Source organism: Carassius gibelio, chromosome A3 (genome assembly GCF_023724105.1).
Source record: "Carassius gibelio isolate Cgi1373 ecotype wild population from Czech Republic chromosome A3, carGib1.2-hapl.c, whole genome shotgun sequence".
Taxonomy (NCBI): Eukaryota; Metazoa; Chordata; class Actinopteri; order Cypriniformes; family Cyprinidae; genus Carassius; species Carassius gibelio.
Genome location: NC_068373.1, coordinates 17568874 through 17596657, shown reverse-complemented (window position 1 = coordinate 17596657; position 27784 = coordinate 17568874). Strand labels below are relative to the sequence as shown.

Genomic DNA, 27784 nt, shown 5'->3' with positions numbered 1-27784 from the left:
TAAGAGCAAATTTAAGTTTAATTGTTACATTAACACCATTTTAAATCAGTAAAAAACAAAACCCCCATAAAAACAGGTTTGTAAAAAATTTGATAAATTACAATCACAGAAAATAAAATGATTTCCAACATCAGTAACAGACACAAAATGAAAGTTATCACAGTGTTATTGTGGATGATTGCATTGATTATTGTCATTCACTTATAAATTATTTTGTAGCATTTACAAGAAATGCCAGCAAAAACCATAAATATCGATAAGAAACAAAATGACCAATGATTAAAAGTGACCCACAAGATTCAATTAAAGTTTTGAGGAGCTCTCCTGGGTGGTTATTATAATTATGCTGTGCCTTTACTGTCCCTGGGGTAAATCAGCTTGTATATTTGAAACTTGGACTATACTTGTTAAATGAACATATTGGGCCCTATCTTGCACCCAGCGCAATTGACTTTGTACACCGACGCATGTGTCATTCCTATTTTGCACCTGCGCAAAGCGCGCTTTTCCCTCCACAGAAGCACGTCGCTAAACTAGTGAATGAACTTGCGCTCCCTGGGCGGTTCAGCGCAAAAAAGGAGGCGTGTTCCGGCGCAAACAATCCCTGGTGCTATTTTGCTGTTCCATTAAACAATTGCGCCACTGACCAGAAAAAACCTAGTCTAAAGTCAGTGGCGCGTTGCGCGTTGTTCATTATGCTATTTTAAGGGCGCATGCTTGACCATAATGTATAGCGTGCACAACGCGCATACACTTTGCTCATGTAATCTACACAGATGCAACAGTTATTTTTGCAAATCATAAATTGTTACACTAAAAAATTATTAACACATGAGATGACGAAAATCATTGTGGTGTGCCACGAAGATGTGAAAAAATAGGCATAAATCTAGCTTACAAATTATTCAGGCTAATTATTCTCCCATCCCCATACAACACAACTTCTCTGTCTTTCACTGCTCTTACAAGAACATCAGTCTCCTCGGCTGTGAACCGCTCCTGGCATGCGCCTGGTAAATACGCCATAATAATAGCAATCCATAATGGAACTTGCGCACCTGCTTTTAAAGGGAATGTTGGATGAAGTTCTGATTGGTTTATTTCACGTTACGCCCAAACCACACCTATGAATAATGAAGCTACTTCAGACCAACCCATTTTAGATTTGCGCCGGGCGCAAGACCCATTTATTCCACCGGGAAAATAGCAACAGCGCCGAGACCCGCCCACAAAGTTACTTTGACACTTGCGTTTCAGATCGTTAAAATAGGGCCCATTATATTTATAAACTTAACTAGAACAAATCATATTTTTCTTCCTGATGCAATGTTAAAAATCAGATACAAACAACGTGTTCTTGACATATAACATGTCAGTACGCTGAAATTGCACAAAGAATCATACAAAAAATAACCACACGTTTGTATATCTGCATTATCATCATCATTTTCATCTGGAAAAAGTGGGCCGTTTAGAAGCAATACCTGAAACACATTCAGAAGAGACATGATAGTTAACATAATGCTAAAAGTATGTAGAAGTAACTCAAAATTTGAAAACACTAAGATTTCTACATACATGCATTATCTATCTATCTATCTAGTCTCCATCAATAAGGAACTGTACAAACCTGATTCCAAAAAAAGTTGGGACATTGTACAAATTGTGAATAAAAACAGAATGCAATGATGTGGAAGTAACACATTTCAATATTTTATTCAGAATACAACATAGATGACATATCAAATTATTAAACTGAGCAAATGTATAATTTTAAGGGAAAAATAGGTTGATTTTAAATTTCATGGCATCAACGCATCTCAAAAAAGTTGGGACAAGGCCATGTTTACCACTGTGTGGCATCCCCTCTGCTTTTTATAACAGTCTGCAAACGTCTGGGGACTGAGGAGACAAGTTGCTCAAGTTTAGGAATAGGAATGTTGTCCCATTCTTGTCTAATACAGGCTTCTAGTTGCTCAACTGTCTTAGGTCTTCTTTGCCACATCTTCACATCTTTGCCACATCTATGATGCACCAAATGTTTTATATGGGTGAAAGATATGGACTGCAGGCTGGTCATTTCAGTACCAGGATCTTTCTTCTACGCAGCCATGATGTTGTAATTGATGCAGTATGTGGTCTGGCATTGACGTGTTGGAAAATGCAAGGTTTTCCCTGAAAGAGACGACGTCTGGATGGAAGCATATGTTGTTCTAGAACTTGGATATACCTTTCAGCATTGATGGTGCCTTTCCAGATGTGTAAACTGCCCATGCCACATGCACTCATGCAACCCCATACCATCAGAGATGCAGGCTTCTGAACTGAGCACTGATAACAACTTGTGATTTCCATTACAGTAGCATTCCTGTATGTGATGCAGTGCCGTCTAAGGGCCCGAAGATCATGGGCATCCAGTATGGTTTTCCGGCCTTGACCTTTACACACAGAGATTGTTGGATGATATTATGCACTGTAGATGATGATAACTTCAAAGTCTTTGCAATTTTTCCTCAGAGAAACTCCTTTCTGTTATTGCCCCACTATTTGTCCCCACAGCATTGGGGGAATTGGTGATCCTCTGCCCATCTTGACTTCTGAGAGACACTGCCACTCTGAGAGGCTCTTTTTACACCCAATCATGTTGCCCGTTGACCTACTAAGTTGCAAATTGTTCCTCCAGCTGTTCCATATATGTACATTTAACTTTTCCAGCCTCTTATTGCTACCTGTCCCAACTTTTTTGGAATGTGTAGCTCTCATGAAATCCAAAATGAGCCAATATTTGGCATGACATTTCAAAATGTCTCACTTTCAACATTTGATATGTTATCTATATTCTATTGTGAATAAAATATAAGTTTATGAGATTTGTAAATTGTTCAATTCCTTTTTTTACTCACAATTTGTACAGTGTCTCAACTTTTTTGGAATCGGGTTTGTATATTTATATGTAAATCGGGATCATTAAAATGTTACATCCAAACCATCACTGTAAATGCTGTTACTAAGAGGGAACCTGAAAAACACAAACTACACTTTGACACTGTAAAGTGGGGAAAGGCAGGGGAGAGTGGACACCACACCTTTGGAAGGAAGAGGAGGTGGACCTGTCTTCTTTACAAAATCACTCTGAGACAGTGCCTCTACTATCCAGGAGAGGGCAGTAGAGCAGTACTGCACCTGAATAAGAAGCAAACAGAAAGAGACATGAGTGTTGGTCAAAAACCTGAGGTCCCCTTTAAAGCGCAGGTTCATTAATTACATTGATCGGCTGACAGCTTGCCAGATTCTCAAAGTGGATCTACATTTTAAAAGGGCTCATACAGTGAAAGGGAGAATGACAGATGGGCCTTGGTCTGTGCTGAGCAAGCAAACACAACAGCTGCAGCTAAAATAAGACAAGACCCATAGTCTTGAACCCACAGACACATGCGTGCTCTGTGTGGGACGCTGCTGGGATTCAAAAACTGGTGTCAATGTGTTCGATGGCCACAGGTAGAGAGGTGTGCATAGTCATCACTAACCTCTGACTCCAGCTTTCTCAACCTACGATCGTGATCGCGAATCTCCGACATCTGCTTCAGGACGCTGTCCACCCTACACACACACATGGACACAAATACACACATTCTGTCATTCAAGACGCCGGTGCCTGATTCAGCAGGAGTTGACAGTCTCCATGTCTCCCCCCTTTACACTCACATAAACGTGAAACGAGATCCACCACTGCGAGTTTACTAAATGCCGCCGGGTGTGCATTACAAACAGATCTACTTGTCAGTGACAGATATGTTGCCCGCTCACCCATCTTTTCTTAAATATACATTTGAAGCATCTTAAATAAGTTGGTAGTCTTATTGTTGATCTGAGAGTATATAAAAGAACAGTAATAGAAGCGACTGACTTTGTGGAGGTGCGTTTTAGCCGCTCCGTGTCACTCTCTCGTTGTCTCTTGCCTTGCGTGGAAAGCAGGTTCTCCTTCAGTGTCGATTCCCACATGTTCAGCAAACTGGCCTCTTTGCTGTTCAGGTCCAACACTAAGGAAAAAGACATGCCTCAGGGTTAATGGGATAGTTTCTCGTCATGTCACCTTCAAGACCTGTATGACTTTCTTTTCTGAAGGTAGTTGGTAACCAAACAGTGTTGGTGATCATTGACTTCCATTTTTTGGACAAAACGTATGAGGCATTTCTTAGAATATCTTCTTTAAAGTTCCACAGAAGAAAGAAAGGCATACAGGTTTGGAACGACAAGAGGGAACATAAATGATACCATGATTTTCATGGGTGAACTATCCCTTTAAAGCCAAACCTTGCAAATGAGACTCCGTGTATAATGTAGGATCATGTGATGTATATGTCAGAACGTACTGAAGTGTTGGTTCTTATTGGAGGGCAATCTCTGAATGACTCTTTTGATGAAGATATGGAGGTGGGAGATGATGATGAAGGGCGGGGAGAGGCAGGGGCGTGAGTGGTACTCTGAGATTAGGTTGTAGCGCTGGAACTTCCAGTGTACATCGCTGTGCTCCTGAACTTTATTGAACGTGTAACTGTAGACAAATAACATAAACACATAATAATACTAAGCGATATGGTTAGCGTGGCCGTGCTGTATTGTTACTAGAATACTGTAGTAGCATACTGACCTCTTCTGCCAGTGTTTTATTGCTAGGAATACACCAATAATACAATTCTGTCTGATGCTGAAGCTGATTATTATTTTCATAATACTATTTTGCTATTATACTAAATACTATTAAACTATTTTGTATATAAATATGAAAAAATATATTGTATTAAAATGCTACTCAAGGCATAATAATGTAAAGTATGAATCATCGATATGCATTTTAAGGTTTGCTAAAGATTATATTTAACAGTGTTTTCCATTATTTATGTCTTTAAAAACTCAAAAAAGTGAGCATTAGATAATAGCAGAAGTTATTTAAATATATAAAATAAGATGAGCATGAATAATTGAAAATCCAATGTCAGCTTATATATATTTCCAGTCGACATACAGTACTGTTCAAAATTTGGGGGTCGTAATATTTTTAATTGTTATTGAAAGGAGTTTTTTATGCTCATTAATCAAACAAAGGTTGATTTTTATACTGTTAAAAGGATCATATGATGCTGCTAAAAATAACATTATTTGGTCTATTTGGTGTTATGAAATGTGTTTATGTGGTTTAAGATTAAAAAAACACGTTATTTTCCACACACTGTACATCATTGTTTCTCCTCTATGCCCCGCCTTCTGAAACGCATCGATTTTTTACAAGACTCATCAGTCTGAAAGCTAGGTGTGCTCTGATTGGCCAGCTATACAAGTGCATTGTAATTGGCCGAATACCTCAAGCGTGTGACGGAAATGTTACGCCCCTTTACATATTGTGATGTCCTGTCCAGGCAGAGCGGCGAGACATAAACATAAATCCCATTATAAACGTCATATCAACATGATTTCTAGTCTTGTTCTCTTTTTGAAGTCCAAAGTAGTTTCACTTTCTCAATGAAACAGTGTCACACACTGCAGCTTTGAGTGAGTGAAGGCTGGAGGCCTGGAGTGAGCCATAGTCTAGAGTGAGCAGAGGCAGGCGGCTTGAGAACGGCGTGGGCGGCGGATTCTATGAAGGAGCATCCACTGAGCTTTCGGCAACCACATGTGATGATCCGTGCTGGACTCCGCTTCGTCCACAGTGAAAGCCAATTTGGTGATCCACAGGGCAAAGTTGATGTATTTCCATCAGCTCCAGGCAAGACGAAGCAGATATTGTCCTCATTTAAAAGGCCAAACAAAGTAGTTTCGCTTTAACAGTGAAACACAGCGTCTATAGGACATGGCGGCGGCAACAACAATACTACATTAAGAATAAAACTAGGGATGCCTTCTTTCTTTGCCTTAACATTTGGGCAGTGTTATGCAAATCTTCCCTAATTGTGACATAGATATGTGCGGGCGTGTTAGAACGAGCCGTTTTTTGGAGGTGTGGACAAGTCTTAATTTTATAAAGAATATCTCTTTGGATATGAGACTTTAGTCTTTGAAACTTTACAGATCTTCTTTATGCACCAAGAGCTTGTAACACTCCAAAGAGAAAGGAAAAATTTAAATCTCATCATATGACCCTTTTAAAGTTAAAATATATTTTCTGTATGAATGTTTTAAAATGTAATTTATTACTGTGGTGTAAAGTTGAATTTTCAACACCATTTCTCCAGTCTTCATTGTCAAATGATCCTCCAGAAATCATTCTTACTGTATATACTGATTTGCTGCTCAAGACATTTTTATTTTTTTATTTTTAACAATATTGAAAACAATTTTTTTTGTGGAAACTATGACACATTATTCAGGATTATGTAATTAAATAGAAAGTTCAAAAGAATAGCCTTTATATTAAATATTTTATTTAAAAAAAATTCTATTATAAGTGTCTTTACTGTCATGTCTGATCAGTTTAATGAATCCTTGCTAAATAGAAGTATTAATTTCTTTGAATCTTACTGACCATATTGTTTTTGAATTCTTGTATATATCAACTAAACATTTGTAATATCAGCCATTAACAAATACTTATTGCTTACATAAACTCTTTTCTACAAGGATTTAAATTCTAACTCAAATGTTAACTAATCAATTTCAAAATATTGAAATTATTATTATTTATAAACACTCCACCTCCTTGTGCATAAGTGCCCACGGAACTAACTTTTGGAGAAATCTAGCAATCTAACAGTTATATCCAGACATGTTCCAGGCTACATTTGTCAGTTCATATTGGCAGCTAGTCCATAGAAATTAATTGTTTTAAAAACAAACAGGAAGACCTTTGATGTTAGATCAGTGTTGAATGTGTAATTTGTTTTACCTGAACATTGCAATGAGCAAGTTCACCAACAGAATATTGGTGACCAACAAGTAGACTGACAGCAGAATAAGAACCAGCCAGTTAGAATCAGACTGTGGGCATGGCTCCGCCCCCTGATGGATGAGCGTGACGTTGTCTGTACACTCTTTCTCGTGTCTCTTGTCAGCTAGAGTCAAAGAACAAGACTTATTACAACACAATCAATAAAATCAACTAAAATCTCAAAAGCTTGGGGTCAGTAAGTAGTACTACTCTTATTCAGCAAGGATGCATTAAATTGATCAAAAGTAAAAGTAACGTTTTTTACATTGTTGCATTCAATAGAAGACAGAGGTTCACACACATACCATCAATTTCATCCAGTGGTATCTGCCCATATATGTGCATGTATGGCCTGTAGAACACGCGCCGAGTTACCCAACCAGACCGAGAGTCATAGGAGTACAGCAGTGCCTGATTGGCTACTCCATATGCCATTAACCACACCCCCAGGAAGAACAGGAAGAAAAACACATCTTTCACCTGTGGAGTTCATGAACACTCTTTAGCAGGATTATATGCACTTTTTAGGGCACATTCCGAATGAAAAACTCCTCACCATTTTGCCAACTATGATTATTTTGGGACCAAGTTGTTTGTGAACTGCAAATATATGAATGAGTCTGAGCGTGAAGACCATATAGTCGACACACAGTACCGCACGTCCAAAATTATACGTCCACGGAAACATTCTGCAATAAAAACGCACATGCACTAACAATACAATCACACACGAACATAGGACAGATTTCACTCAATTTACCTGCAGAGAAGCCCAAGAATAAAGAGCGTGAGGGCCGTGATGTCACACTTGTTCCAGATGTCTTGGATGTACAACTTCATCCTTTGAAATATAGTGGTAGATCCTACAAAAAAAGTCTGAGAGGGAGATTAAGATCCAGCGACTGAACAAGTGCGTTGAAATGTGTAAACACGATGGAGATTGTTCATACCTGTCGAATTTCCTCACAGACCAGAGTAAAAACCCAGAAATACAACACAAGCTCTGAAGGGGCGGGTCCATCAGGAGGCGGGGGCTTGAAGTCAACCAATAGGATGTAAGCAAACAGGAACAGGAAGAGGAAGTACATCAACACGTTGCCTAGAAACGAAGTGACCGGTGCAAACCAGAACTGCCGCCATCGGTGCAATATAAAAGGCCGTTTTTGAGTGATAGCTCTTGATGCTGTAATATAAAAATAAAAAATAAATAAATAAAATAAAGATTTAAACTCCCTACAGCATGTCAAAGTTTAACAGACTGATTTAATAGACGTACCTTCCGGCTTTCCTTTTAGAGGATTACATTCCTCCACATCTTCCTCCCTGTGAAGGACATGTATGACACTCTTTGTTTTATCTGTATCATGTCCAATTAAGTGAAAATGTTTATGGTGCTGAGAAACCATGAATTACATATTTATGCCATCAGGCAATGACTCGGCTCCCTCGATGCTGTCAAATTCTTTACCCGGATGGAATTCCTCTGGCTCTTCATCTTTCTCCTGCTCCCTAAGAGATCGAAGGGCATTAAAACTTGTAAGACTGTACCAGAAAGAAAACGAAACATTGATGCCACAATCTTGGCTGAAAATACTGACTTGAAACTGATGAGGTCGGTGTAGATAAAGGGAGGCAGGAAAAATGAGAGGAGGAGTTTCCACACTTCTGTATTGCTGTCCATGTCCCCCCACCATATCTCTGACAGTAAAGTCTAGCCATGGACGGGATCAAGAATCGTTAAACCAGTGTAACTAAGAAATACTAGCTCTCCAACAAGTAAACATGACCACTACTTACCTGCACTCCATCATGACTGAAGAAGAGGCGAGCGTCAGCCGCGGTGGCCATCTGCAGACAGGTGGCGCTGCCCCATACAGGTGACTGTCTGATCAGGAGCTTGAAAGAGTGGCTCTCATTGCTCTGGTAACACTCACTAAACACATCTATTATGAAAGTGATGAGAAAATACATAATGTAAATAATGTACGATTTCTTGATGCTTAAGACTTAATGCTAAATTAAATTGAATTTAATATAATGCATCCTTGCTTAATAATAGTTTTTTTTTTGTCAAAACAAAAAAAGATCTGACCAACCTTAAACGTTATAACTAAACAGTCATCTGAGACCACATTTGAGATCTTTTAACCTTTCAATAAACTAAATTTTGATATATTTTAAATCCTGCAATATAAGGGATGATTAAAATTGGAAAATGCAGAATATGAAAAAATTGTTTTTATATTAAATATAAAATATAAAATACAAGCATTTTGGGCCCCAGTGTAAAGCAAACCCATCTGCCATATTTTAACTTGATTCACACCCACCATGAGCCAGATTCTCAAAGGTTTGAGAAAGTTCTTTCATTGAGAGCTTGGTCTCGGTCTCTGTCTCCAACTTGGAGAGCTCTCTTAGTATCTTACATCCGGCAAGAGCACTTAGCACCGACTCCCCCGCCTAGCATCGAGAGAGAGGGGAAAAGAGCGAAACAAAGTCAAGTTATTACAGTTGTTACATAGGAATTATCATGATCAATGACTCCAGTCATTATAAACAATACAATCTGTGCAATCCTCCTGTAACTGGATGCTTTTACTTGATGAAACAATTTATATGAGGTTTACACTGTGGCAAATCTAACATCTTTAGTGTGATACTAAATCCACACCACTAGATGTCATTATACAGACCAGGATCACTGTAACATGCTTTAACCTTCTCGTTAGCAAATGTATACAGCTGACCAAACATCATTGATGATAATGATTGCAGGTACTTAAAGAGATTAAAAAGAATTTGCATGGAACATTATATGGGTTTCAACTCTGATTTACCATTTCCCAGAAGTAGATAGACATTTCTCTGCGATTCTGAAGAACGGCCCAGATGAACAGAGATATCCAAGGAGACATACAGCGCTGTTTCCGGTACACACTCTCAGTTTGAAGCAACATATTCACATGCTAGAAGGATGAGACAGAAACTATGATCACAACATTGTTATCTATAATCGATACAAATCAAATAATTTCACCAATCCCGATACCTCTGAAAAAAACCTAGCTGGTACCTTCATTGCTTTCCTTGAGGCCCATCTGTGTTCTACTCCAAGAGTAGCATAGTAAAACGGCTGACAGACATCTTCCATGATTTCTGATAATACCCGTGAAACCTGGGAGATAGAAAACCTTAATGCACATGTTTTACATAAAGTTGGATGTGAAAGTCATTACAATAAAATATTGGATATGAACAGAAACATAAATAAAACAAACTAGATACAATTATATATCTGATCTGTATTGTTACAAATTTTAAATAAAGTCCTTTTTAATTTTTGCCATCACAGGAATACATTACGTTTTAAAATATATTAAAATATAAAAGAGTTCTTAACTGTATAATATGATAATATTTCATAATATTACTATTTGAACTGCATTTTTAATCAAATAAATGCTGCTAGAGTGAGCATAGGAGACTTCGTTCAGATTTGATATCATTATTTCTCCTTTTAACCTTAACCTTCTAACATTGGTTTCAGTGTCTGTCTTCTTTTACCTCATACAGAGTGAGGTCTCGAGCAGCGGATGGGGTGGTGAGGATGGTGGCGTGGCTCTTGAAAGATGAATTCTCATCTGGTAAAGTTAAACGGGTCTGAGAGCCAGCTAACTCCACTCGCTCCTGCAGCCTCCTCTGGAGGAATGACGACACCAGACTGCAGTCCGACACTGAGCCGTAAAGACTCTCTAAACGATGGTACGTCAGATAGTCCAGTATGTTCAAGCCGTTTTCCACAAACAGACGCACAAAATGGGGCTTGTCGTTCACCAGCGCATCAGTCATTGATTCCTCCAGGTCTTCATACTAAGAGAAAGATTAAATCAATAGAAGCTGTAATGTTGAAACACCGTTTTATAGTTTTGTCCTGGATTCGGTTTCATTCATTCTGCTGTTAATCCTACCCTCCACTGGATTCCACCGTTAAAGAGTTCACTCTTGGCGATATCCACTCTGTCCCAGGCCACTGCCAGCTTCAGCTCTTCAGTGTACTCGCTAGCATCATTAGCTTCCCGTTTAGCAGCTGAACATGCACACATAAACCCGTGAGTATATACTGTTCATGTGCTGAATTCTCAGAGCAGGTGATTTATTCTCACCTCTTACGAGAGCTCTTAGGATGATTCTGTCAAAGTCATCTCGCCCTTCCAGGTCTCCATGAAACACGGTGATCAGCTCTCTGTTGTGGTAGATACTAAGTGCCTGTGTGAAAATGAAAAAAGCAACTAAAAGTAAAGGAAATATCCTTTTTCTGCATGCACTCTCTATCCGATCTCTCGCCGGACACTCACCTGCTCCACAAGCTTCTCCAGGTCAGTCTCAGATGGGAAGTGTTTGTTAATCTTCTCTCTCACTCTGTCCCTGAGCTCAACTCTGGCTCTTTTCATACTTTCTTCGGAAGCGGTCGGCAAAGTGGGACTCCCCGGTGGACTCAGAGGTATGTCGAGATCCTTCAGTATTGATGCTATCAAGTCTGCCGCTGAACCCGACCCTGCCAGCACCAACCATGGAGTGCTATTTTTCAGAGATAAATCCACTCTCTGCAGTGAGAAAGAGATTATACATTTCAAATATGCTTAAAACTGATTTAATGCCATTTTATATGTTACAACTACATTTTAGATTCCTAGACACTTTATGCAGCTATGACTGTAATTGTAAAATCATAAAGCATTGGTTCAACTGGTGAGTCTCATTCCAAAAACAGTGCTGGACAAGCTGTGTTACCTGCTACAAATATGAACAAAACCATGCCCAGACAGAACAAAACAACATAAAGTTTTGTTCATGGTTTTGAAAGTACCCAAATTACATTAAATTGGAACATAACATTGAATACAATTTAAATATAATACTAATAAAACAAAACAAAAATATATATTTTTTAAGAAAACATGGTTTTATATTAATATTAAAATAATTATGTGTAATGACCTCAAGCATTGCAGCATCTCCTGCGATCAGCACACACAAAACAGGAATCTCAATGCTTCCACTACCTGTTAAGAGCAAGAGGAACACAGATATGTTTACAATAGAAATATAGCATTACTCAAAATAAACAAAGAATATAAAAGTACTAGTATTTAGTTTCCATTTGTTTCAGGACTACAGTAGATGCTTATTCTGCTCCACTAGAGAGCAGTGTAACCCTCATATTACATGCTAAATTATTTGTCAATTTGTGATTGTGGATGAAATTATATGAAATGCTGCAAAACCAACTACCCTTTGTAGGGACAATAAAGAGTGTTTACTACTACTAAATCAAATCATTATGAAGCCATTTGTTCACTAAATACCACCAATGTTTAGCTTCCCTCTTCTTTCCACTCACTTGTTGGTTACTTCTCTGTTATTTATTTTATTTAATAAAAGGAAGTGCTTAGTTCCTCAGGGATGTTTTGTGCTTCCCGTCAGTCCCTGATGAAGCTGCTACATAAACGATTTGGGAATTTGCTGTTGTGCTTTATGCTTTTCAGTTGAAGCGTCTTCTTTCTCTCACCCCAGATGCCAGTGCGCTGATGGGAGATGAAGTCTTCCAGGTTGGCTCTGAACATTGTTTCACAACCTCTCTTTCCTACACTTCCATCATCCACCAAAAGGAAAGCCTGGTGGTTGTTGTCCAGGCAGCTGGACTCACGGGGCATGTTGTGCACATAGTACCGTGCTGGGAAACTACCCTTGTAAAGAATAACCAACAGTATGTTTTTACAGAGCAGCCTAGGCAAAGTCCTCCAATGTTTCAAAACACTATTTAGTTCTTTATGGCATTTACTGAAATGCTACTGTACACTCTGCAAAAAGTACACTAAAATGTTTCAATTTCATTTGACATTTCACAATTTATCAAATCAAATGGCCTCTGTAAACATCTTATACGAAAGTGCCCCAAAGTTAGGTGAAAGTGAAGTTAATCACAAGATTACTGTATGTTTTGTATGACTAATACAGTAATGATTATTTGTATCCATTGACCAATATGCAAAACCAATTATATAATCTAATAAATATAAAAAAATAAGAATAACAAAAATGACAATAATGATATATGATACAAATTAAATTAAATTAAAATATTTTCAGTTAATAATAGAAAGCGTTATATATATATATATAATTCATAATATTTAATTTAATTTAATTTAATTTAATTTAATTTAATTTAATTTAATTTAATTTAATTTAATTTAATTTAATTTTGAACTGTAAAGATCTTTAAAAAAATATCAGTCAAATCAGCTAGCAGGGTCTGTCTCTATTTATATGCACACGCACATATATAAATATAAAAATATACCTAAAAATAAAAAATTTTGACGTTCTTACATTTTAAGTGTGGATTTTGTGTGAACCGTTCATACTGAAGCAGAATGGACACATATGGTTGTACCTGTGGGTTTACGAGTTGCTGACGTTGGTATATCAAGCCCCAGGGTGCAACACCAACAGCTATAACTTTGCCCTGGGAAAGAGATGAAGCTGTTGCACAATGATCCCTTACTGCCTCACCTACACAACGACCAACGCCCTCCCTCAGACCTGATGTCATGATCCAAGCCCCTGCAAAAAAGAAAAAGAAAAGCAACTATTACCTCAATGACTCAGCAATTTACACTTTGCATTAAATTGTGCATTAAATTGCACAGAAATACAAACAACATCACTGATGAACAGTGAAAAGATATTTACCATACTCTGCAACTCTTCTTGATTTAAGCCATTAAATTTTTTACCATATACATAATAAACCTTATCAACACACTACAAACTAACACACAGGAGGAATTCCACTGTTGAGTAATACTAGTTTGGCCTGTCTATCACTGACCTTAAGACTAGTCACTAATACTGAGTGCATGAAAACAGTTATTAACACTTTTCCAGAACACATTTCATATAAGCTGTCCTACCTGATCTACTCTCTGAGCCAGAGAGTAAACATTTACTCCTAACCATGTCCACATCAGAGATAAGGGGTTAGTTCACCCAAAAATTTTAAATTAGCCCATGAATTAATCACTCTCAAGGCATCCTTTGTGTATATGACTTTCTTCTTTCAGACAAATCCAGTTAGAGCTATACAAAAAATTGTCTTTGATCTTTCTAGCTGTTTAATGGCACTCAGTGGGTGTTGCACTGCATCAGTCCAAAAGAAGTGAAATAATGGCTCATGTCTTCAGCGGTTGAACAAAGTGCTTCTGTAGTGAATCGATGTGTTTTTGTAAGAAAAAATATCGGTAGCACTTTATTTTACAGTCCTGTTCCTCATGTACATACAATGTACTTATTATAGTAATAACAATAACTATGTAATAACTAGTACTAACCCTGAACCTACCCCTAAACCTAACCCTACCCCATGTACTTACCTTGTATTACCAGAACTTTCTTAGATAAATACACTATAAGTACACTATAAGTACAAGTAAGTACACGTACTGTAAAATAAAGTGCAACCAAAATATCCATATTCAAAATGTAATAATCACATTAAAGGGATAGTTTACTCAAAAATGAAAATTGTATGTTTATCTGCTTACCCCCAGGGCAACCAAGATGTAGGTGACTTTGATTCTTCAGTAAAACACAAACAGAGATTTTTAACTTAAATCGTTGCAGTCTATCAGGCTTGTAAGTGAATGGGAATCACAGCTAAAACATACAATAAAACAAACAAACAAAAGAAAAACATACACAAACAAAAACAAATTAAACCTTGCAGCTTTTGATGATGCATTGATGTGCTAAGACACAAAACAATCGGCCTATGCAAGAAACTGAACAGTATTTATATTGTTGTAAAGTGGACAATTTGAGAGATAGGTGGTGGTGTTAATGCACTTATAAGTCTCCGATCCACCATAAAGCATGAAGAAGAAGACACCTCATGTCTACTGAGAATGTGCTCAGGGGGATGCACTCAGGACAGTTTTTACAAATCGGATATTTCATAAATCAGATGTAAAAAAGCTATGTAAACACTGTTCAATTTCTTGCATAGACCGATCATTTTGTGTTTTTACACATCATTGTATCATCATGAGCTGCAGTGTTCGAATTGGTTTTGTTTGTGGGTGTTTTTTTTTTTTACTGTATGTTTTAGCTGTGATTTCCATCCACTTACAATATAAGACTAACAGACTGCAGCGGTTTGAGCAAAACATTTTGGTTTGTGTTCTAATGAAGAAACAAAGTCAACTACATCTTAGATTCCCTGGGGTTAAGCATGATAAACATTACATTTAAATTTTGGGTGAACTATCCCTTTAATGTAGTTTGCGCTCACTGTTCTAAACAGAAGTGGAAGCAGTTCCAGGGCGGATGAAGTATGAGGTCAGTGTTGCGCATATGCTGGAGAGTCTCCTGAAAACCAACATTTATTTACACGAGCAGAGGAAGCAAAGTTTTCTTACTTTAGCAAAGGAAACCCAGTCTCCTCTTGACTTATATCAAAATAATCTGACTTTCTTCTTTACAAATCCTCGTTTTATACTCTCTCCTGCACTTCGGCATTCATCACTTCTGAGTGGCACATGCCTATACATCATCCAACGGGAGCTGCTTCCATTTACAACAATGAGCACACGCTACATTAAAGTGATTATTACATTTTGAATATAGTTTTTTTCTTCTTACAAAAATCCATTCGATTCATTACAGGAGGACTTTGTTCAACCCCTGGAGCCGTGTGAGATGGATGTGCGTTTTTTAGTTCACGTCTTTTGGACTGAAGCACTGCAACACCAGTTGTTTTAAAGGGGCCATACGATCCTGCTAAAAAGAACATTATTTGGTGTAATGAAATGTGTTAATGGGTTTTAAGGTAAAAAAAAAAACATTATTTTCCACATACTGTACATTATTATTTCTCCTGTATGACCCGCCTTCTGAAATGCGTTGATTTTTACAAAGCTTATCAGTCTGAAAAGCAAGGTGTGCTCTGATTGGCCAGGTATCCAGAGCGTTCTGATTAGTCAAATACCTCAAGCGTGTGACGGAAATGTTACTCCCCTTAACATGTTGTAATCCCCATACTGAGCCAGCTTGTGTCACAATGATCGAGTCTCGAGATCCAAGTGCGAGGGCAAATTTTTTTTATTTTTGTAACTCAGATAGCAAGCAATGAGAAACGTAGGAAGACGATGGCATAACCCCACATGAATCACATCCAGACCACTCAAGCTGCAGTAACTCAAACCCAGGGCAGGAATCCCAGGTGGGCGAGGAATAAGGTTCAGAGAATGCCAACTGGAGGAACAGGAACAACAACTAGACAGGAGAGACAGACGAGAATCAACGAACCAACAACACGAACAGGATGCCAGCCAAACTTAAAGGCAGCGCAAATGAGCTGGAGCTGGTGCTCATAGACCGCAGCTGCGGTGCTAGTTAACAGACACAAACAATCAGAAAAAGACACAAGATGAACGCACTGACCCATGAACCGTTACGCACGTCCTGATTTTGCTGAGTTAGATGTGTTCCTAGGTCAACATACATTTTACTCCAAAAATTTAACCATGAGTAATCCGTAAAATCAGTGGAAATGATAGATGAATGACACTGATGTACAAGCACCAAACAGTGATTTCCTCAGCGACCAGCACGGATCAGCTCCAGGCATGAAGAAAGCAGATATCATCCTCTTTTGGAAGGCCAAACAAAGCAGATTCACTTTCACAACAACAATACTACGAGATTAAAAGGTACGCCTGGGTGGCGTTATGCAAATCTTCCCACATCGTGACATAGATATATGGGGGTGTGTTAGAACGAGCCATTTTAGGGGGATGTGGACAAGTCTTAATTTTATAAAGAATATCACTTTGGATTTTAGACTTTAGTCTTTGCAATTTTACAGATCTTCTTTATGCACCAATAGCTTGTAACACTTCTAAGACAAAGGAAAATGTTTAAATTGCATCATATGACCCCTTTAAAATAACTCAGACTGGATTCATCTGAAAAAATAAAGTCATAAACATCTAGTATGAGTAATTTGTGTACTTAATTTCATTTTTGAGTGAACTAACCCTTTAAATATTCATAAAACATACTTGGTTTCTGGATGTCTATGTGCAGTGATATATGATCAATTGATATGGCCACTGTAGTTTCATTACATGTTGCATTTTTGATATCAGTTTCAAATTTTAATGACATCTCATGACTTATGGAACACCTCACTGAACAAAATTCTGGCAATTAATACCCAGCTTAAAGTCTTCACTGTAGATTAAAATTAATCTGCGGCCTATATTATTTCAATAAATTTCATAATGTTCTCAGAAACCTCTTGAAATGTGCTATTAACTGGAAGTTTGTTAGTCTGAGTATTTTGAGTGTGTATGTAAAGGCATGCGTCGACATACTTATGGATTTCAGAAAAGGAAAGTAAAATGTTAATCACACATTTATTCTGCCATGCATTAAGTGCTTTTTTATTTTTTTATTCCTTATTAATATATTTTAGTTCTTACTTCAACCACTATTTATTGTAGTATTAGTGCTCAATATTAACCCAGGTCGAATAGTGCAGAGGGTATAGGGTTAACAGCCCACATGTGATTCATTGGATAAGTGAGTATAAAGGTTTCAAGCACTTATAACTGAGCTAAATATATACGAGCAGGAGAGAGGTTACCTGTGCTCTGTGCAGCCCGGACAAGACCCTGTCTGATCACCTCTCGCACCCAAGGTTTTACCTTCTCTTTTCCCTCTCCTCCAACCACAGACACCACCAGATTGGGTACCGGCAGGCCCCACTGCGATGTCATCAGCGAGTAAACATTGTCTGGAGGTGTATCGTGTGCCAGACGTAGAAACTTGGGGACACAAGATGAATGACATATGAATGCACAGCAGAAAAACTGTCCTGAATGTTTGCAAGGGAGAGCGAGGTGATTTTAGCCTATGAGGAAGATGAGCCACTCCTTGTTTATAGACAGCAAATTGGTGATATGACCACATACATTTGAAGAGTTTTTTACTCACCCTGTGATGGAGAGAGGCCCATTAAATAATTGGTAAATACATTTATTAAGCTAAAAAAAATATATTTTGCTGTTCAAAGCGATTTTTTTATGCATTGGCTAATGCCTCGTAGGTTTTTTGTTTTTGTTTTTTTTTATTCTTCAATTTGAACTTAATTTTGTTTAAAAAAAAATTCTAAATTGCACTTTATCTTTAAATTAAACTTTTAAAGAGCCACACAGATGGGAAATCAAAAATAACCTGTATTACAGTGTATGATGTAGCTGTACATCAGTGTAAACAATGTGCAAAGTAATTAAACCAAAAAGTACACGATTTATAAATTATTGGCTTCTAAAGTAAGGAGTCGACTCTGAATCGCTGAAACGAGTCGTTATAGATTTCAAATCTTTTGCCCATCTCTATGTACGTCACTAGGAACACTTTGCATAATAATCTCCGCCTACCGTGTTGGGAGAAACGTAACTCTGACCAGCCCCTCCCCCCACACAGACGCTCTGGTTGGTGTGAGAGCATCATGTCGAGGAGACAGTGTGTTTTTAATTGTAAAGGCAAGTTTGTTTTATTTTCACTGCCAAAGAATGAAGATCAGAAGAACCAATGGCTAAAATTCATTTTTACCACAATACCAGAGCAGTACAACAAATCCTTGTTGTGTTCACAACATTTCACTGATGACTGCTTTTCTAATCTCGGTGAGTACAAGGCGAGATTTTCAAAGCGTTTGGCCATAAAAGAGGGTTCATTACCAACTTTATTTAGACCAACGAGCATCTCCGAATCACAACGAGAAGTATGATTATGAAGTCATGTGTTTGTTTTCTCCCGAGCATCTTATCAGCATGTGTGCTGTCTGCTGCCTTTCTCTGCGCTCATCTTCATGTACAAACACGTCATTAAAATGAAGTGTAACTCCGTGAATACTCAACGAAGAGACATGAGAGAGATATCTATAGAAAGCTTGACATGTCTACTTTAAAACTAAACAAGTGCTGCCTATTCTGTGATAAAGTAATCCATATGAAAACAACGCAATGTCTGTTTTTCATGTCTCCCTTCGTTATATCTAATGTGACCACGCCCCCGCGCTGAATGCGCTATTCAGATTCAAACTGAAGCGCGCGGCTTGAATACACCCACACAGAAGAAAAAGCAGTGAGATTGTTCAAGTTTTTTATTTTACTGTTTGCTTCGGTGAGAGGAATAAGACATAATTCACCCCAAACAGATGGTAACGCATTGTTTACCGTAAAGTTGTGTGCGGAACAACCAATCAAAACTATGTCAGTTGACCAATCAGAACACAGTATGCTACCGAAAGGTGGGGTTTAAGGAAACTGAATCTTTTGAACAGCTTCGCGCGAACCGTTTGGGGATCTCTGAGAATTGAGTTAATTTTAAAATGATATTTTGACAAAATGACAATGTTTTTTAACCTTGGATGGATTTAACCCTAATGTACAGGACTTATAAACAGTGAAAGGAAGCTTCGAATTTTCATCTTACTGGCTCTTTAAGAAGCCATACATCCATCCAGTCTATTATAGAAACTGCTTTATTCTTATCAGCGTCATAGGGAGCTGGATCTTAACCCAGCGTCTTGAGCTGCAGGCGAGGAAACTCCCTGCATGGATGGTCAGTCCATTACAAGGCTCACACATAGATCTTAAGAAGTTATTTTTATTGAATTTATTTTTCTTTGATATATCACGAGCTGAGAATTTTCAGTTTTATTTCAGCATAATCAATGGTACAGAATTATCTCATATGTGGCTCAACCCTAACCCACACAACCCTATGTGTGATATTATTCATCCTCAACTAAGAGACACGGGCATTCAGGCAGCCGTGACATTCAGACACATACTCCTCACATGCACCAACACGCAGGATATTTATATTGTCACTCAAAAACTGCTGAATGTAGGAAGGCATTTGGGTGAAAAGAGAAAGACTGAACAGTGGATCAGGAAACACACAGTCTCCAAAAAAAAAAAAAATTCAGAGATGTTTCCTTTTGTTGCCGTTTAATTTTAATTGTTTTTTTTATGTGGTTATGAGAAGTGTGTATGACTCCAGGCTCTGTGTAGTTGGTAAAAAGGGAAGTTTATAATAGCTGTAGATTACATGATTTCATTGCTGTTCAGTAATTGCCCAGCGGCCTGGCATACTTTTAAAGGGAATGACAATAGACCATAGTCAAGGTAGTGCCATATTTAATTTTTGACAGGAGTGAAAATGAGGCTGTGAAGAAAAGAAACCCAGTGAGTTCAGTGTATGCAATGCTGTTTAACAACATGCAAATTGTTCAATTGATTAACCATCTTTCCAAAAAACTTTCAGAAGAAAACATTTTATATTTTTTTCTAATAAACTTTAATTAACTGTGGTGCATTTACAGTAATATTTATAAATGCACTCTTTCTGTTAAATTCATAAATAAATATCTATCCCTCAAAGGCTCATTTCCATTTTCACTGTGGTCTACCCTGACTGAGGACTATAACTTAATATAAATATAATTTCAGTGTATTTATATTTTTATTTAATTAGTAAAAAAGAGAGTTTTGCAATGAAATGTGGCACTATAGTGAATTTGCTTTAAAAAAAAGCATTCTCAAGAAAATGAAATGGTAAAACTTTACAATTAATGCTTTAGACGCCACAAACAAACAATTAAAAACCTTTTAATTTAAGTTACTGATTATTTACTAATAGACTTCTTGTTAATAAACAAGAAGACATAAATGCTGTAAAAAAAAAATCTTCATTGAAAAGATCTCATTTACCACTGTTAAGCAAATTTTCAAAGGCAAAAATCCAATAATTTCAAAAGGAATCCAGGTGATCATGAATTTCAAGTGAGGACAAAAGATTTCCCCACACAGATTTTGCAATGAATTCAGCTATTCATTTGAATTCACCACGTTAACCAACAGGAACCTGCTTGGTTTGAAAACAACTTCTGTGTGAGCTCTGCTTCATACATGGATATACTTTTGACAATAGACAATGGTTCTTTTTTGTCCATGGAATTTCCTCAGTAATCTTTGGCTTTAATCACATTTGCGTTTTTGTACTTCTTGTTCAGGCGCAGTGAGTTTTTAGCAATTTCTTCAACAAATAAAACCTCACTGTAACGTATTACCTATTCATCATAGTTGTATTGTCAGATAGAGTTCATATTATAAATTACATTAACTGTGATTGTGCGTGCTTGAGCAGGTGTAAAAGAAAGCAAGACACCCACTGGACTGTTTCTGCGTCCAGCTCCAGCAAACTCCAGCTGTCCAAAGGCATCAGTGGGGCATTCAGAGGTGTGTTGTTCACTGTCCCACTGGCTGATCACATGATCACCAGCCGTTGTGGATGCATGAAGTTCCTGTGCTCCACCACACTGGCACAAAGCCCCATTACTGCAAGAGAGAGATAGAGAGAGAGAGAGAGAACTGTCAAAACAGGTTTCAGTGAGTTCAGAATTCTCATATACTTACAATTCAAGCCATCATTTCAGATGAAGAGAAAAAAGAAATCAATATCCTTTGTGTGTGTGTGTGTGTGTCATTCATGTTACAATTAATTAAATAAAACATTAATAGCATGTCACACAATGTACACATAACTACTTAAATTAATAAACTGATTGAAAACAGTACCTGTCCAAAACCTATTGTGAATCATCACATAACAAATGCTTGTCAATGGGAAATGGACAGAGAAAATCTACTGTGTTGACAAATGGCTAGGAGTTCACATTCATTCAAGAAAAAATGGCGTGTTTGTTGACCCACCCTCCATGACCAAATCAGCTACTTATCAAAAGCGGCTCAGATCATATTACCAGAATATCAATGTCTGTTTTAAATGAGAGTATGAAAGGACTGAATAGTTTTCTCCATACGCTAGTGAATCTGAATGCAAGAGAAAATGTAAAATGACAGTTGTACCTAGATGAGTCCTCCACAAAGGTAGTGCATACTCTCTTTTTAATCATCTTTGGGATCCAGCTCTGCAACACAAACATTGAAGGGTAAAGCATGAGTCAGAGACACTTTCACATGCAGGTCCGGTTTCTTTCCTTTCACATTCAGTGACTGAAGAGAACTATTACTGGCAAAAGAATTTCCAAGGAAATGTTGAAATGTGTGAGTTGCAATTCTAAATCACAGAAACGAACAGCTTATTTGTGACTTCTCCCTGCTTAAAGATCTTTCAAAACTCAAATATAGCCTAGTTTAACTACAACAACAAAACACAATCACAGTAACCAAAATCATTGTACTTAGCCCATAACTGTTCTTATTATAATAATTGTATAATAAAATAAAAACCTTTAGTCTGGATAAAGGCACTGTATATTATATTTGGAAATAAAATAAAATAAAATGCAAACTAAATAAAGAAAATAAATATTAAAATATAATTTAAAAACAGTCTAAAAAATGTTTTGGTAATTAAAACAGATGCTGAGCTGAGATACTAATCAAAACTTTAGGAACATTTAAAAAAAAAAAAACTTCTTATCTAAGGTTGCTAAAATGAAATAAACAAGGTCAAATTGTTTTCAGAACTACAAACAGCATGTTTGTTTATTCAACATAACAGCTATAATGTACCTTATATTATAATGGATATTAATTCAGCATAACACAAAATATACTAGCTCTGTAGTTTCACAATGTTTTCACTTTTAGCATGCTATCAACCATCTTCATCCTGATTTTTTTTTTAAATTTTATTCTCCTATAATATTGTGTAAATTTTTATTAAATATAATTTATAAATATACATTTTTTTTTTTTCTCTTTTGAGAATTATAAATGATTTATAGTGAAATTCAACACAGTGAAATTAATAATACATATTCTCACATATCTTAAATGTAAACATCTTGTAGGACTGACAAAATACTGTACATATTTGTGTGTATGTATAGGTAGCCTATGTATGTATGTAGGCCTCGCCATCTTCGTCCCAAAAAAAATAAAAAAATTGTAAAACAGGCTTATACTTTTAATATGTTGCTTTAAATTGAGAAGGTTTGGTTAATCATTTCATCTGACTTTCCTCAGAAACATCAGAGTAAATCCAAACCTTTTAATGGAAAGGCCATTTAAAAAGTCATTACATTTGCATTAACTTACCGTTGTTGCATATTAAAATACATATCCTAATGCATTTAAATATTAAGGTGGAGACTTATTTAATTTTTTTAGGAGTGGCAGGACTCTACCTTTGATAAATTGCTTGACAGCAGCGTCAAGCCGGAAGTGGGCAGGGCAAAAGTTAATTTACGAAGCATAGCGCCACGTGGTGTTTTGGATAATCTCAAAGTTTTAAATAGTCCGAAAAGTTTTCAAATCAGCATTTTTTTTTTAGAACGATTTAATGAGATGCTAAATAGATGAGGTAGCTGATCGAAAACATGGTGAGATTTATTAGGCTTTCATAAAACAAAGCTACTAATACAAATTATGTTTTGGCATATTCTTATTCCAGGAGTAACTGAATTATATTCTATTTTAGAATGTTCCACAACAGCTGGCTGTCTCCGTTGACTGTTGGATCTTTATTATTGATGGAGAGAAAAAGGATATATATGTGTGTGTGTAATGATCCAATATGATCAAAGATTATAGAAAGGGACTTTGATATGATGCTTGGCAACTATTTCATAAATGCAGTTATGCCCTAAAATTCATGGTATTGGGATATTAGTTGTGTTGTTGTTGTTTGTTTGTTTGTTTGTTTATATATAAATTTAGCTACTTATGTACAATGGAAAAAAATAATTGTAAAAAAAATAAATAATAAAATGTTCCAATCTTCAAGCTTCTTTTTGTCTATCCTCATCTATCTATCATCTGATTAAATCGTTATAATAAAATGCTGATTTGACATCAACGTAGATTAACACTTTGAAGTGATCCAAAACTCTAAGGCACAATGCTCTGGCTCCGTCCACTTCCGGCTTGACGCTGCTGGCCTGAGACTGCGGTTCTGCAGCTGGAGGTATCTCGTTTGAGAGAGGCGGGGAAGAGGAACTACAATAATGTACAGTATTCGAAAAATAATGTGTTTATTGAACATTAAAGCATGTCAGCATATTCTATTACACCAAATTATGATTTTTAAAATAGCATCGATATTACCCCTTTAATAAGCTATAATATCAGCACAATAACACACCGCAAAATATAATCTAATTAAATTTATCGATAAAATTCTAGAAAATATTGAGATATTATTTTTGTCAATATCGCAAACCCTGACACAAAGGATTTGCAGCCTTTTCCTTGTTTTACTTTTGGCTAGTAGAAGTATACATGGTCGGTATCTAACTTAAAAATGTAAAATGCCAAATTGGCTGTTAAGTGAAAAAGTTCATTTCAATCACTGCCCTCCAAAGTAAACAGGATTTTCCTCATAAGCGTGTTAACGCAACGGGAGGGACCGTTCGAAAAGGAACTATGACATGGAAACATGGGATAACTTGGGAAAATGCGCTTTTTCATTCAACTTCTTACAATTGCATAGTTGTATAAGCCTCGCAAAATCGTGACTCCAGACATCTGTTGTTTTTTTCCAGAGTCTATAGATATCAGCCATTTGTCATTTTAAGAGTTTCTCCTAACCAGCGCTTTCTATGTGCAGTATGGAAATCCACACCTTTTTAAATGTTTTAATGCAGTTCCAAAATAAATATTAAAAGCATGAACAATTACAAAAAACAAAACAAAACAAAAAATTACTGCCATCCAACTTCCTTACTGAACATATTTAATTTATTGCCAAACAACACATTTACATTAATAATGTAACAAACACACCTGATCTTTTTCGGATTTTCTTTCCCCTACACCTGCTTCATTCTCTTTCTCAATTATCTTCATTTTGATCATCTGTCCGTCTTAAAGTGTAGGCTTATTAGGGATCAATTATTTCTCAGATGAGCTCCATGGTGAGTCTAGATCCAATTGTGTTCTAGTTTGCCATCAACCGGATTCACGAGATATTCAATGAAACTTATTTCTAAAGCTGTAAATTTGAAAGCCCCGCCCACACTACACGTCTCACGCGCTCGCCGCAGCCCTGGTAGACTTAGGTCTCCGCAGAGCAAAAGGGGGCGTTTATCACCATGTGGGTGGTTTAAAACAGCTGGGTGTTTCTGAATCATGCAATCTAAATGATCCCCCTTACCCAACCCCACCCCTAAACCTAACGTCACTATTACATCAACCAATCAGGTATCATGGTATAAAAACACCTTGATCTTGTAACTCCCATTACTTTCCTGCAGAGACCTATACTTGAGCCCTGGACGCATTCCAGCACGAGCTTACGACGGTACTGTTTAAGCAAACAGTCGTGGGCGGTGAGGGCAGGGACAATAAATATGCGGGCTTGATAAGAGAAGTAGCAGAAGAATACGATAAGAGTTCCCACATTGTTTTAAACCACACTTTTGTAGATAAACTGTGATTTGTAACCTTTAACTTCGGTAGCCTAAGTTTACGTTTACAGTAGGCTATAGCATCCCGCTATATTACGTCGTTGTATGGTTATCAAAACCGGATACCACTTGTTATGAGAAAAGTGTTTCCACATTTTCGTGTCCCTGCAGGTGTGTCTTTTTGAAGTAGGCTACTATTGACCTTAAGATGTCATTCGGTGTGACCAGTTATGCTGGTTTGACTGAAGTACCCTTAAAGTCTAGTAAATAACCTATTTGGATGGAGCTTAAACTCTAACCTGCCAGATCCAAATATTCAGGCTATTTTCCCCAATGGATTAGGCTATTAGCAAAACAAAAATTGCGGTGTGTTTGAAAATTGAAAAAAAATCGGTCATTGTTGTCATAATGGTTTTTAGGGGTGCTCTTCCTCTTTCTCTGGAAAGAAGAATGAACATTTAGAAAGTGAGCAAATTAACAGGAAAGAAAAAAAGAGCTAAGTAAAAAAGTATATTACATAGTAAGACTGAATGAATAATTTATAAATAAGTATATTATGTTGTGATTTAAAATAATAATAATACGATAATACTGACTGATATTCTATTGTATGCAGAAGAGGGATGGATTTAAAAAAAAAGAGTCTGATTTCCTATTTTGTAAAAACCCTAGGATTCCAACCTTCTATATGTTTCCAAAAATGGGTGCCTGTTTTGCCCCTAATTATGCTAATTTGTTTTTGGAATTTTGGGAAAAGAGATTTGTATTCTCTGACTTAAATCCTTATTTGAAGTATGTTGAGTGGTTGGGCAGATAGATGATATTATATTGATATGGAGAGGTTCGGAGGCAGATATTTTAGCTTTTCACACATATCTACAGTAAATAATACCAATATTCATTTGAAGTTGAGTTTAGAGTATTCACACACTGAGATTCATTTTTTAGATTTCAAGATATTTAAAGACAGTGATGGAATATTACACTACCTTCAGAAAAGAAACCGACAGAAATACTATACTAAGAGCAGACACTTTCCATCCTTTAAGGATGACTGAGAACATTCCAGGACAGTAGAGGTTGAAAAGAATATGTGATAGGGAAGATGATTTTAACATCAGGGCAGAGGATATGACTCGAATATTTAAAGAACGAGGGTATAAAAATAGGGTGATTAATAAAGCATACAACAAAGTAAAAAATATTAGTAGAGATGAGCTATAACAACAAAAACACAAATCATAAGATTCAGACAATTCATTTTATTTTGTGACACAATATAGCTCAGAGGCAAACATAATTAAGAAAATTTTAAAAAGTAATTGACAAATAGTTATGAGTGATCATATCTAAAAGAAGTCATGTCTGAATTTCCTTCAATTGCGTTCCGAAAAGCACCTACAATCAAAGACAAATTGCTGAGAAGCCATCGTCACGCAAATAAATCAAATGCTTGGTTAAGTTCAAGTATAGGAAATTACAGGTGCGGTAACTGCAATCATTGTGATAATATGGTAAAGACTGACGTGTTTAGAGATGTAACCTCTAGTTCTGATTTTTAAATAAGATCGTTCATTAATTTTCTATTTCATTGTGTGAGACTTGCTCTTTGAAATGTGTTTCTTTCTTCTAGCTGCTCTACATAGAGCGACCAGGTGTTTCTAATTTGAATAATTAGCTGCTGTTAAAGAGCACCTATTATGGCATTTAAAATGTTCCAAATATTGTTTTAGAAGTCCCCAACAACAGTTTTGTATGCATGCAATGACAAAAAAGACTTTAGTTTTCTTATAATATGCATTTATTTTTTACCTGTTTTGACAGCTATTCTCAAATGATTCGTTTAGTGATTCACTTTTCAAAACCCCGCCATTACGTGACGTTAGCGAGTATAGCCCAGAGTTTATATTGTAAAAGCACAATCAGTCTTTGTTTGCATTAACTCTATGCATAAACAGAATCACTGTCAAAACAGGTAAAAATAAATGCATATTATAAGAAAATATGCATTTTTCCTGATGTAAACCGGATATCTCAAACTGCTGTTTTGAACTCTCAACAAGACACGGAAGAGGAGACAATGCTGAATAAAGTCGTCGTTTTAGCCATTTTTGGACCAAAATGTATTTTTGATGGTTCAAAAAACTCTAACTGACTCTCTGATGTCACATGGACTACTTTGATGATGTTTTTCTTACCTTTCTGGACATGGACAGTATACCGTACACACAGCTTCAATGGAGGGACTGAGAGCTCTCGGACTAAATCTAAAATATCTTAAACTGTGTTCTGAAGATAAACAGAGGTCTCACTGGTTTGGAACGACATGAGAATGAGTTACTTTTGAT

The 27784-nt window shown here is 36.8% G+C and overlaps 1 protein-coding gene across 1 annotated transcript; it reads right to left on the bottom strand.

Moving 5' to 3' along the window:
- Positions 1-25020, bottom strand: LOC127949840 (transient receptor potential cation channel subfamily M member 4-like). The gene is made up of 28 exons (XM_052547264.1): positions 24814-25020; positions 21931-21992; positions 21234-21399; positions 17634-17814; positions 13380-13549; positions 12492-12669; positions 11921-11985; positions 11278-11526; positions 11086-11188; positions 10891-11009; positions 10487-10792; positions 9996-10097; positions 9760-9888; positions 9253-9382; positions 8720-8865; positions 8521-8633; positions 8336-8431; positions 8199-8245; positions 7873-8105; positions 7683-7798; positions 7479-7611; positions 7228-7402; positions 6881-7046; positions 4374-4555; positions 3908-4040; positions 3528-3600; positions 3087-3183; positions 1-1484 (listed from the first exon to the last, which is right to left on the bottom strand). Exons 1-28 carry the CDS (start codon positions 24883-24885, stop codon positions 1450-1452), a joined length of 3777 nt encoding a protein of 1258 aa, XP_052403224.1. The 5' UTR covers positions 24886-25020; the 3' UTR covers positions 1-1449.
- Between the last annotated feature and the right edge of the window lie 2764 nt (positions 25021-27784).

What these genes read in the sequence shown, in the direction of transcription:
- LOC127949840 (XM_052547264.1), bottom strand. Translation starts at nt 24,885, where the DNA reads ATGATCAAAATGAAGATAATTGAGAAAGAGAATGAAGCAGGTGTAGGG. An exon ending in CCTCAAGGAAAGCAATGAAG is followed by an intron (nt 9,889 to 9,995) that starts GTACCAGCTAGG and finishes TCATCCTTCTAG; the next exon opens with CATGTGAATATGTTGCTTCA. An exon ending in TTGCCTGATGGCATAAATAT is followed by an intron (nt 8,246 to 8,335) that starts GTAATTCATGGT and finishes TGTCCTTCACAG; the next exon opens with GGAGGAAGATGTGGAGGAAT.